The 13,804-nt window shown below is 33.7% G+C and overlaps 1 protein-coding gene across 2 annotated transcripts; it reads right to left on the bottom strand.

The window, feature by feature from the left end:
* Positions 1-7,431: 7,431 nt before the first annotated feature.
* Positions 7,432-13,104, bottom strand: LOC127862847 (uncharacterized). Of its 2 annotated transcripts, XM_052402104.1 has the most exons (9): positions 13,032-13,104; positions 11,858-11,873; positions 11,191-11,429; positions 10,504-10,643; positions 9,714-9,974; positions 9,252-9,349; positions 8,453-8,565; positions 8,009-8,117; positions 7,432-7,857 (listed from the first exon to the last, which is right to left on the bottom strand). In XM_052402104.1, the coding sequence occupies exons 4-9, from the start codon at positions 10,509-10,511 to the stop codon at positions 7,715-7,717; spliced, it is 732 nt and encodes a 243-aa protein (XP_052258064.1). In that variant the 5' UTR covers positions 10,512-10,643; positions 11,191-11,429; positions 11,858-11,873; positions 13,032-13,104; the 3' UTR covers positions 7,432-7,714. The 2 variants fall into 2 exon arrangements, with proteins under 2 accessions (XP_052258064.1, XP_052258063.1); XM_052402103.1 differs by lacking the exons at positions 10,504-10,643; positions 11,191-11,429; positions 11,858-11,873; positions 13,032-13,104 and having other exon boundaries at positions 9,714-10,225.
* Positions 13,105-13,804: the final 700 nt, after the last annotated feature.

The raw sequence follows: 13,804 nt of genomic DNA, 5'->3' as shown, positions 1-13,804 counted from the left end.
GGCCTATTAAGCCACCTATTTAGCCTATTTAGCAAATTAATAGATGATATGTGTTGGATTCGATGGAATATCGATTTTATTTCACGAGTGATCATATAAAATGTGTATTTTCTATTATCAAGAGTGAATTAAAATCGATATTTCATCGAATTCAACACATTTTCCTTTTATTTTATGCTTTTTTTTCACCGTTAATTTAAATTGTAAAAGAGTTTAACTGGATAATTTCGCTGCATTTATGACGTCATTTCGTCGAAAAAATCTCGTCATTTCACAGTAAAACAGTGAAAAATATCAATTTTTCACTATTCAAAACAGTGAAATACCAGTTTTATTGCACTGATATTTCTCTATAAACCACCGGAAAGCATACAATAAAAATGCGTTTCTAAAGTTATTAAAAGAATGTCGGTTTATCGGTAGTTAAATAATACAACAGTTACTGACTAGAGGGTCATTTCATATGATCTGGTATTCACATGTGAAAGGCATATTGACCGAGGCGATTTATGTGAAGTTAGTCGATAGGTAATAGTTAGCCTATTTAACATGTAGTCTAACAATGATGAAATAATAAACTTATAAGCTTATTTAGCAGCCTATTAAGCATATTTAGCCTACTAAGCAAGTAACAAAAATACGATGGATAAAATGCCTAGTGAATATATGCAGTATATTTAGCATAATTAAGGGAATAAAGCATGATCATGAATCAGATTAAATAAACGCCTTATTTAGGCATATTCATGTTTTATTAGTAAGGTGAAATACACAAAACCGTTTGCATTCTTTCGTGTTGTATGCAGTATATTATTCAGCTTATTTTACTTTTTTGCCACGTTTACCTAATAGTATGAGATATAAGCCCATGTAACATAAGAACATATGATAAGAAATAAAATAGTACAATGTTAGCTTAGATAGCAAAAGGATGCGTTCTTTATTCAGCTTATTTAGAAGAAAAAAAGGCCTACTTAGTTTATTTATCTTTTAAAGTAACATGTATACAACTTACAGCCTACTTAGCTATCTTTGTAAATATGATAAAAATGCTGCATACCGGTAATAGTAAATGGACCGTGATTTGTGAAAAGGGCGTTTAATGCATGTACGTAATGTGTCGTCACAGGTTAGCCTCTGCAGTCAGCGGAGACTTATCAGGGAGGGCAGTTTCCTCTTTTACGGTATTTTTCAATTACAGTATCTTCTTAGCAAAAATCCATTTATGGCGGAAAGTGTCGTCCCTGATTAGCCTGTGCTGACTGCACTGGCTAACGCGGGGCGAAACTTTAAGCACATGCAGTTTACCCCCTTTTCACAGAGCACGACGCATATGTATTAAAATAAACATAATACGCATATAAGGTAAACAGGTAAAAATGAATTTTTTAACTTGGTTGAAAAATTCCACACAGTGCATGCGGCAGAATTAACAAAGATGTCTTTAATGTAATAGAAGTTCACATAATATAGGTTACACAAATATGTAACTTATTAGATATATAATAGAGCGACGCAGAGAGAAGGATCGAGGGACTAGCATGCACAAGCACCATCCACTGCCAAGCAATAACAATTACATACTCAATAGTAAAAATAATAACAAAGCATTTTCGGCAATCAAATGCCAACGCCTGCCTACATGCATTCTCTTCTAAAACAGTTGATCCGTCAATTAATATGAGGTCCGACTGTAAAAAGTTAACTGGACGCTAACATAAGTGGTTCGGAGGGTCACATTGACGAAAGCTGTGACAATCGTCGCATTCATAATATTCTTGAGCAACTTTCAATGGAAACAAAGCTTCATCAAGCAAGGGACTTCATACCTCCGAGCTTCAAACTACTTAAACCAGAGGCATGATGTAAAAAGATATCGAGGATGAAAAGGCCACGACGTTCCGAAGACAACCTTATGAAGCACCTGACGGACATTAAACAATAGCAAAGTCAGTGACCAAATGATAAATCATGCAATCCACAGTCCACGACGACAATTAATTGTCTGTGACACTGCCAGACAGTACATAACTGAGAATGTGGTGCGATTCGCGACAGCGAGTTGTACGAAGCAAAGTCTTGTTTAATAACTGCATTGGTGCGCTTCATTAAGTGTCTGACTGTCCATCAAGAACACGCTGTATGAAATAGAATGGTTATCATACGCCATTGTCATAAGACAATATGCTAGAGAAGTGAGACAATAGCTTCACAGACGAAACAACCTGTAGCTTCCGGGAACAATGGACTTAGGGTACGGGTACCACCGGAAGAAATAACAAATAGGCACAACCCAAAGAATGAAGTGTCGCCATTTTTATTTATCCACCAAACCCTGTCGCTGTTAAGTCCTTTAGACTTGAGTTGCCCCATTACACACTGGACAACATACCCGAGATCGAAACTTCTTTTTATGAAAGCGCTAAAGCGATAATCATTCATATAACAGACGACGGAAATCTTAACAGCTGCAAACATACGGAATGGAAAAATACAGGCATTGGATTTTGGAGATCCTGCAATTACTTGGCTGAATTAACCGTCTGCAATTATTCATATTGCGATTGAAACTGGTGATTTATTATCTGTCTTTGTGTTTATCCTGCCAGTTAATGTATAGTCGGTCGACAACAGATGTCGTAAATCAGTAATGATTCTAACATACGTGAAAGGATTGAATATTGCACATCTGGTAACCATGGTTTAAATTCAGATTGTAAATCTACTCATTTTGGCACTTTTTGAATAGATTTATGAGCGGGCCGTTATTCGAATCTTGGCCAATACGAGTAGTTTCGATTTAAACAATCCGATCGCGCGACATTCACTTAACAAAACGGCGACCACACGAAATCTAAGCCACCGATGATTAACAATTTAGATTAAAATAATTAAACAAATCGAAAATAATCATGTTTATACGCGGCCCACAACTCTTGATTGTCAGAAAGTGGCCATTTATTCCTATGCATTCCCTGTAAAAATTGCATTCAGCATGATGTACATCCCTTCTGATCTCCAACATGATTAAAACCTTTGCATAAAACTAGGTCATACTGATGGGCAACCAAAAGGTGGTTGGCGTTCACAAGTTCGCTACTGTGGATAAGTGTTGTTTGTCGGAAAGAGCGCCCATCAAAGGTGTCAAACCATTCACTGGACATAATAAATGTGGTATATATGTGTATCATCTGACCCCAACCCTAATTAAAACCTTGGAGCAAATCTTGATCATCCCGATGGGAAGCCGACTGGAGCTCGAGGTCTCTACCAGGGGATAACAATTGTTTGTGACAAAGGGGGCATTGAAGGTACCTACTAACTAACTGGACATTACCCCATTGGCATTTATTTACATCCTCGACCCCCTAATTAAAACCTTAACCCGAAACGGGTCATACGAACGAAGGTGTGGCGTGTACTAATTCGCTTATTTATTTTGTTTTGTGGGAGGGGGGGGGCATTGCAGCCAAGTCTTAATTTCAAAATTTGTCATTATTATAAGATAGACATATTATTGGGAATTCAATTTCCAATAAATTAGATGCAGTGTATACACTAGATGTGCATAGTCTGCCTACAATTGATTTGGATGTGCATATCGTCAGATTAATGTAAATACCTTCACTAAATAATTATCTTTAGGATTATTCTGAACATAAGTGTTTTCTCTCATGGTATGTATATGCATTTACAGAGTAACACAATGTTTGAACACGGACCTGACCTTTGGGTTTAACCAAAAGTTTCCTGTTTGTAGACGACAATTAGGTATTTCAAGAAACTTGTTTCCAAAGCTTGTTCTAATATCTCCTAAAAATATTATAGCTTAATTAGTAAAAAAATAGTTCGTGTGAAAACAGCAAGAAAACTGTTTCTATTCATACGCAAGTTCAACTCAAAAAAATATGTTGAAACAATACATTAACATACAATTTGTTTAATCAAAAAATCAGACGAAAAGTAGTCAGTTTTTCGATATTAGCCTTACCAAATGTATACTCTAAATTTGTGTATATAGTTTAATCTTAATATTTGATTCGGATTTTCAAAGAGAGAATGATCAAGTTAAAGCAAGCAGTCGGTGATGAACTTGTTTTTTTTTGTATACTGCAGAGTCGCGTACGTATTTTTGATAACGCCGAAATCTCGTTCAATCTAACATTCAAAGCCGGATTCGTTGGTTTTGACATTTTTGTGACCAATTACGTTATACTTTGATCAAGTAAGAATGTTAAGCAATAAAAACTCACGGCAATCTTTTGTCGACACTACCAGGCGTTACAACTTATATAAGAATATAATTGACATCACCGACTTACACAAAATAAAAACGTTATTGTCAAACTGAAAACTCATGACTAATGTTCACAAGGTATACCGAATGACACTGATTGAACGATTTCTTGTAACATTCACCGCTCTTACCAAAACACCCATTTTAACCTTTGCCAAAAACTAGGTCTTCCGGAGGGGTACCCGACGGGAGGTTGGCAAAGGGTCTGAACGAAAAATAACTTTTCCTAGTCAGAAAAGGGCCAGTAAAGGTGCCGAACCATTCACTGGAAGTTATGTCCTCGGCAAGTATATACACCACCTTATTTCCACCGTAAACAAAACATTGGACCTAAACTAGGTCATCCTATCTGGCCGACGGCGGATGGTTAGCGTGCAATATGTCGATAACGGAGGGCAATTTTTATTTGTCCCAAAAGGACCATTAAGATAATGCTGTCAAAGCGTCTTTATAACCTAAAGATGCTTAACATTTCGTTCTACATAGGCTATATTTGTTATCGTTTTTCATAAACATTTCTTAATATTCCAAGAAGGCTAAATAAGCTGCAAAATATGCCACAGTTACTTAATTGGCTGTTTTATCATTTTCAAATAGAATTCGTCAAATAGATTTTTAAAAGGTTAAATAGGCTTACTTCACATACGTGATACGCGGTCAGTTTCTGGGTACGTTCAGGGTTACTTTTTAAGTGTGTAAATGTGTTTTATGTGCTCTTACTAAAATGTTATGTATGTGTATGCATAATTTTTGCAAATTGTATTCATTATAAATTCAGTATTTTGTTCGAATAACAGGATATAACAGTCATAAATTATAATCACATTCTTTGCGATAATATACAAAACGTTTAGTTACCATGTTGTCTATCAGTCCATCAGCCATTTTGAAACTATTTAAATGTGATTGTTTCACGATTATAAAGGTGGTTACAAAGTTTTTATTGCGAAGCCCAATAAGTTTTAATGGAATTGCATTAGGAATATATTAGTAATTTATTAAGAATTTCATCACGAAAAATAACTCGCCTCGACTGTTTTTGCCGTTCAAAATGTGTGTATTCCCCCAAGGGAACACATTAAGTAATCGCATCATCAGTTCGATCGTCCGTCCTCCTTTTATCCCACTACTCTTTATTTTTTTTAATTTTTCGTAATGCAATGAAATGTGCGCAAATTAAGTTTAAAATATAATACTGTCATTCAATGTAACTTACCGGGGAATATGTTAACTAAACAGCATTAGTGTTATTTTATATAACGGCATCAACTTTATAATATTAGAACCAGACAAAAAATAAGAGACGGTAGCAAATTATTTGTATCACATTCATCAGAATTTTCGAGAAATCATTGTTAACTTGTTAGAAATATCTATCATTTGTGATAGATATACAATAGCCACTGACAAGAAAAAAGTTTTTCATTCATGTCACCCAGCCTAATATCGTTAAGAGGTCGCCGTGGCGAAATGGATAGGGTGTCCGTCTAGCGACCGGGAGGTCATGGGTTCGATCCCCACCTGAGCCTCCTTTAGCTCTCTCCCATAGACACCAAGTACGGGTTCGAGAATCGGACTCGAGAGTGTTTATATAAGCCTTAGGCTTTCGATGCAATCGAGCTAAAATTAATAGCTTTATACTTAAACTATAAATATTGTTATAACATTGCCTTTAAGTTTCTTGCATCGGCGTTTGCTTCTTCAGTAAAATGTCCATGTTCACTTTTATAAAAAGACAAGAAGATAGCCCACTCGTCGATGGCTGACATTGTTTAAGCTAGTCGTCAATGTATTCTTTTTGTATTAATAGTTTATGTATTATTACTCAACCCGGCGACGCCTCATTCGTAGTGAACGATCCGAGAATCAAGTGACACAGCGGTTTGGTGGTTTTTTCACGTATCAATCGATATCACATATATAAACGACATCATTCACAAATTAGAACGCATGACTCATCGTATAGTGTCAGTCAAATCTTTACGGTTTATACTAGGTATTATTATAGAACAATTATTAACTATACAACCATATAAAGTGGCTGCGCCTCTGCCAATATCAATGAATATCAGTTCGTAATAATGTACCCTCTAGTTAATAAGTGTATATTGTTTTAACACACACTTGTTATTCATTAGTAGTTTCAAATCATAACTTTGCAAACAACCTCGTGTTTCAATTAAAATTAAAAGGTAGTAAACCTGCAATTATCAAAAGCTAACATGCATTTCGGCCGGATGTCGCTTGTAGCTTCGTCTTTGTTTCTGAAAGTGTAATCGGTTATTGTGATGACTTTGACTTCAATTTGGTGTTCCTCAATTGCCCTTTAGTAAGTTTTCTTGTGCTTTGCATACTTCCCTTAGTATTGAAGGTATTTAAATATAAATGTTCGCACTGATAGATAATATTGAGCGTAAATACAAAGGACAAGGATCAAAACTTGCTTGTAAGCATATTTGGAGTGCTTGCATTTTGCTTAATGTTATATTGTCTGTTTCATGTGTCGAGCAACTTTTGAACAATTCAAATGAATCTTCATAAAAGCATAAATGCCGAGTGAATGGCCGTTACACTATCTTTCTCGGCATATACAGAGTTTTTGCCGTTGTTGTTCCATGTGTGGGTATTCATAAGTATTTAATGAGTTAAGTTGTTTTTTTCGATTTTTAAGCTTTACTCTTTCAGTTTTTCGGGAATTTAACAAACGTTCATACAGTGATAAGAACTACTGAGGAGCAGTGCATAGTAAAAATATCATTACTTTTTCTGGGGCGTTTCCGAGTGATTGTTATTTCTGTTTGTTTGGTTTTTGTTGTTGTTGTGTTTCATAAATAAATATAACGTGCATGTTTTCCCTTATTATAATAACACGATCAATCGTTTGGGTCAAAACAATACTTCACCGGATATTTTAGTGACATAACTAAGTTATATCTCTGTTTGTGCTCGTTGTTTAGAGTATGGCGACCGCAAAACAGAATTTTACTGGGATCTCCTTTCTTCAAATCCTGCGCGGAAATATATGTTTATTATTGTTTAATTAAATTACAGCTTAAAGGTTTTTTAATCTTCATACATATGTCGGCGTCAGGTAGTATACCAATACAAAACATGTCATAAAACAATATTGCGCATGTAATTAATAATTTATTCATTTTAAGCATGTTAAACAACATTTTGCACACCTCCAGATTAGTATTTGTAGAAAAGAAAAGTATACTTTTGTATTATTGCTAAATTAAACAGGTTATGTAAGTAAACGAGTGTTAAGTACACAGTTGAATTAATTAAAGTCGTAAAATGAAGGAAACATACGTCACAAAAAACATCATACAATCATTTTATTTCGCGATTCGTTAGTTTGTTTGCCGGTTAAATTTAAAAGCCCGGTTTTTCTTGGAACCTGACCGAACGTTGTTATTCAGTGCGCAGTCGACACAAGACGAACATGGCTACCATGGTAACAATCAGCAAGGTGATACCAAGCACGACAGCGAGGATCCAGTAGGTATTGTCGGCGACACATTCCTGAGCATGTATGTTATTTACCGAGCCAATATCTGGTAATGTAAAGAAACAAATGTTGCTTAATGGAACATGTCAGTAGGTATTGCATAATATTAAAAACGTTCATACATTGTTTACTATTTGCATTCAAGTTCAATATGTTTGGTAAAGTCGTGTATTTATGTATGTGTAAGAAATGCTTACCTTGTTTCATGAGGGCTTCTCCGGGCATTGCTATCTGTATGTAAAAGGAAAGTGTTGTATTTCCTCCGTCGTCAGTTGCCCTTTTATTTCTAAGAGTTGTGCAGTAGTTCTACAACAAACAGATTTTAATTGCTACGGCGAAAATGGTTGTGATATAAATCTCCCATTCAATAATTTAAATCAATGTCAAAGTCAGTGTCTTCTTTATTTAAATATAAAGGTAAAATACATATGCATGCTTTAATATTACGTAAATTAATTAAGAATGATACTATGTAATCTGTTCAGTCTGTTAAAGAGTTCAGTTGTAGTTTTTGTTGTGATATATCATGTACATTAAGTCTTACACAAGGTTTTAACTCATCATGACATCATGCCATTTCATTTATTCAAATTGGAGAAAACAATAACAGATCTATAATGTAATTTGAAAGTTGCTCCTACCGTCTGATTGAAGCATTTTTGTTGATTAAGGTTGTAGCACTCGGCCATGTAGCGTACTTTGAAGTTAAGCTGTTTAGATGTAGTCGTGGCAAACATAGCAATTCTAAACGGTCCTTAAACAAATATAACAAATGAACCATACGAGTTAAAAATTATATGCGGACTTAATGAATGTTATATCTTGCGTTTCTTATTTTAAATTGTTTTTGCCAATATGAAACCACCAAAATCATGCTTTGAAATTATTCTTGGGAATTTAAACGTGAACGGCATACATTAATTGTTCTGAAACTTAGTCGCCACGAATCATCAAAGATTTTTGTATTGTAAATCTGACAAAAACGGAATATAAGTTGAACAGTTATGTAATTAGTTATAAATAACTATACAATCAAGAATTGTGTTGAAATGGTATTGTTCCCATAAAAGAAAAGTTTAGCTCTGAGCACAAACAGAACACTTTCTTTAACAAAACATATACCTTTTACTTTTCCGTTAAAAGTTATTCTAATAATTAAGACTTAGAAGACCTATATTAACTATCAATAACAACGGTGGTTAATGAATTATAGAAAACAAGAAAATTTAATCCACAATCATATATGGCGTAATAATAGATTAAACGCTCTTAAAAATGAGTTGGGGGGGGGGGGGCAAACCTACGCAAAATACTTTTTGAAAAAAGAATAATGCACTTTTAATTTGTAATTATGTTTTTATAATGCTTTAACGAATGAGATTTGTGATGTTACTCACGAGTGTCATTTTAATGCAGCCATATAGAAACAGTTCTTCTAACCTGTCTCAAACACTCGTCGGGTTCCAGTACTACTGAGTCGCCTATTGTATGCAAACGTTTGTGTCAGGCCAAATGGATTTGGTGTGGAAGGAACACACCTTGATAAAATGAAACAGCAGAAAATACACAACGAAGTAACCATACACATTTCATTAGTATACTATATATTAAAATACAAAATGCAAGGAAATCATGATAATTATACTAACTCTTATAATCATAATAAAAATGATAATAATTTTATATTATTATTATTTTAATGATGATAGGGATAAAAACAATAATAATAATAATAATAATAATAATAATAATAATAATAATAATAATAATAATAATAATTATTATTATAATAATCATTATCATCATCATTATAAAAATATCAATAATCATAATAAAAATCATATATATGTAATACTAAAAAAACATAATACTATAAATAATTTTAAAAAATGATAAAAATACCCATTGTCGGTAATAAGTTGAACCCGTCCGCTTTCTCCATTCCCTGGTCCTACTGTTAGATCAAAGTTGTGGAGGCCGATCGGGTATTCCCCGACTGTAGCGGCAAGATCGAGTGTGTAAGTCATCCGCACCCGTACCCTACCACCCAGGAGGACCGGATTTTTTACTGGAAAGCCGCTGCCTGTTCCACCCACTTTGATCAACTGCACGGTCACTTTGTCCTTTCGAGTGACTGCTGCGTTAATGGTTGGGACGTATGCTCTTAAAAATACCAGAAACAATAATCGTTGAATATACAGTAAAAATAATAAGGAGACCCAACGAACGAAGTTGAGTAAATTGTTTGTTTCTTTGATTTGTTTTGCAAGAGTAATCACATACATTATAATTTTAAACTTTTGGCAACTTAGTTAAAAGGCACCCTGAAAAACTACTCTAACCGTCGTTTAAAATTTTAATATATTTTCTTTTCATCAAAGTAATAATCTTGATTTTCGAAAGTTCATGCTTTCACTTTAATTGAAGTTCAGTCTATTATTTCTATAACGTCTTCATTTTTAAATCCCAATTCAATGCGCTATTTGTGATTTAAAATAAAAATATTGTGCTCTGCATAAAACTCAAGACTATGTTTATAACCCGTTCAGTTAAATGTCATTTTTTGTAATTTTGATCGCAAACAGCCATAGCTTTAGGTACAAATATAAACAACTTTTTAAAATCAGCTAAAATGTATAATAAACGTTAATATGTATAAGTGGAACTTTGATGTCGACCGGTGAATACCTACATGTGCATGCCTAACAAATTTTAAAAACCTAAATCTGCAGCGTTTGTGTTACAATCTACTTCATATAAGCGGTCGGTTATCGTCACAAAATCCGGGTTTCCTTGTACTGCTACCTTTACACTAAATGTAGCGGCTGAATACTGAAAAAAATCGTTAAAATATATGAAGTATTAATAGAACATTAAACACATTAATTAACATTCACATCTTTTATTTTCTTAACAAGTATTTAAAAATCTGAATCAATAATATAAGCATTTTTCGATACGAAATTAAATCCTATCAAATGGGAGACATAAAGGTCTAATTAATTTGGTGCTCTAACTTAAGACAATAATACGCAATGAGACTTAGCCAGGTTCACCAGGTTTGATGCATTTACCACAATGAATAAAATACCAACTTATTACATGCATGTTAACAAGAATCATTGATATCAAACGAAAACCAAACAAACAAGTCGAACACAATGTCATAATAAGGAACTGGCACAGCCATGCGACACTTGAGGACTGCTATACGTCATACGTAAAGCCTTATGGAAAAAACAAAAGATATTGCCTGGACTACCATAAATAAATCAATTATCCATCAATAAATTGTATTCAAATATTCTACCAAAAGCATCAATATTAAATCAGGAAAGGAGACTGATATATTTTTTCTAGCTTTCAAAGGACAAAATACCGTAACAAAGCAGTCGTTGGTTGACGGGTTCGGGGTTGTTTGAGTAGCAGATGATATCTTGTATTTGATAACCAGCTCGTTAATTGATCCCGTGACTTCGCTTTAACAATTGGTCGGCGCGTTGCTTATTCCATTCAACGCAATGATTTGCATGGCGTCACCGGTAAAGAATTGTGCACGCATTACCAACGTATAGACGTCTGCATCATCATTGTCGTCATGATAGCACCGTTTTTCAACTGTAAGGCGAAACCAACATTTATAACTTCAACGGACATTAACAAGCAAATGTTTAATATGCATTAAGTCATAATTTTAAATGAAAATACCTTGAAGTAATTATTTTTTGTGCGAAATGTATTATCGTTGACTTTGAGGGTATACCAATCCACGAAATTTGAAATTTACGAAAATACAATGAACGACATAATTGTTTTTCTTTTTTTACATAATCATAAATCATAATTTTTATGTGTCCACGAAAAGGTACTCTTTTTACCACAATATTTCATGCCGACGACATAAATTATTTTCCTTAAATGTATTGATAGATATTGCTGTATTGCAGAAAAAAAATTGTCTTTCACGAAACTAAATTTGAGTGGCACTGTATCTGTACAACATATATTGGATAATCTTTACGAAAAGAAAGCAAAGTTTTACTCACATCCATAAGCGCCATTCTGAAATAGAATATAACTTACAAATAGTCAGATATTTAGTTTATTATACATGTATAACCTTAGTAAATAGCACATACAGAATAGACAGTATTTGTTGTTGTTCGCCTGCGAATAACAAATGTTACTACGTCTTACTGTACTTTTGCAGCGAGAAAGTCCTTTGATTCACCAAAGCTCACACAAATATGTTAAGTTTGGACTGTAATTTTTTTTTCCTTTTTATGACACTTTCTATTCGGATTCACGAAGAGAAAAAAAAATCCGTTTGAAGCTATTATTGATTGTTTAATGGTTACCTTTTTTTATAATAACATTTTAATTTTTAAGCCTTATGTCCTTCGCTAACAAAACAGTTTAATCAAAGCGGCACCTATTTCGTTTTAAATTAATTGTGGCAACAAGCATTTAGTGATTTATATTAAGTCATTTTGTTTTTATTATAAAAATAATTAAATGAATTGTGGCCTGTTAAACCACCCTTTTATGAAAACCTAACATTGGTGCTCAACTTCAAAGTACGTTACCGTAGGAATGCACTTTTGTGTCAAATAGACTCTGGTTTTTAACAACATGCATTGTGATCGATTTTTTGCTGATTGTTATCGCAAATTTTAAAATAAATTACAGTTTTACATATCATTCTTTTCCTTGTAAATCTGCATAATAATCCTGCCCACCAGCGTGATCATCAGCCACAGAACACCTATGTCATCAAAGCGTCAATAATGTCGAAAATACCAACCATCATCATCATTATCATCATTAATGACAACACAACAATCGTTGTCATCAACAGTGACTTACACGTCAAAATCATCTTTACCGACATCAAAGTATTATCATGCGATCGAATTATAAGCAAATACTACACGGTATAAAAATCTTCATTATAAATGTATTTATATCATTTAATTTATTATTTTGACAAAGACAACCAAAGTGCGTTTTCTTTCATTATATATATGTACCACTTTGATGCAATGTTGGTCTTAAAACCCGAAGTTAGATTTACACCAAAGTGCGATACTACAGTGCCTTCTGCTAATACACTAGCAAACTACTGTATTGCCGTCAGCGCTCTTATTTCAAATTACTCTATAGCTAACAAGTGCATTCACTCATTTTTTTAAAGAAATTATTAGATGATTAAAAACTCACGATTAACACGATGGCGATTACAAGGAACACTTGCAGTGTGTTGTTGTTGGTCATCGTCTCTGGCAGTATTTATCTAGTTTGCTCATGCAAGAATAAAGACATAAAACTACTATTCAACGAACAAAGGGACAAAAGGCGATTAAATGATCCTGAAAATATGTTTTTGAAATTCCAAAACATCGAATAAAAACCTTTCAGCCTCTTAACCCATTTATGCCGAGTGGACTCTTCCATCCTTCTAAATTGGATCAATTTATTTCCAAAATAAGGGATGTCCATTTATTTCTATATTTAGAATATTTCTTACAGAAATTCCTTTAAGCAAACAGCGCAGACCCAGATGAGACGCCGCATCATGTGGCGTCTCATCTGGGTCTACGCTGTTTGCAATGTCCTTTTTCAGGACGCTAGGCATAAATGGGTTAAGTAAACAAATTCCAATCTGAACTTGTGTTTTACAAAATTTGTGATCCGTTGATTATTTGCAAATAATCCCTGCAAACATAAATGTTTTTGTAGGTAAATATTTTTTAAATTCATTCTGAAATAAAATTATATATTGTTTTCCCTTTCATAATAATCGCTTAAATATTTCAACGAAACATATAATGTGCTAAATAAATCTTTAAATAATTACCTTATATCCTAAAAAGCGATTGTTTGTCGTGTTTTACAATAAATTAATTTCCCCCAGATATGTGTATCCTAAAAAGCGATATTTCCTTTGAAAATCACGTTTACCGCATAACTGTAAACAGTGTTGGGTTTACTTC

This window comes from Dreissena polymorpha, chromosome 16 (genome assembly GCF_020536995.1).
Source record: "Dreissena polymorpha isolate Duluth1 chromosome 16, UMN_Dpol_1.0, whole genome shotgun sequence".
NCBI classification, from domain to species: domain Eukaryota; kingdom Metazoa; phylum Mollusca; class Bivalvia; order Myida; family Dreissenidae; genus Dreissena; species Dreissena polymorpha.
Note: the sequence above shows the minus strand (reverse complement) of the source record. Positions and strands in the feature narration are given on the sequence as shown.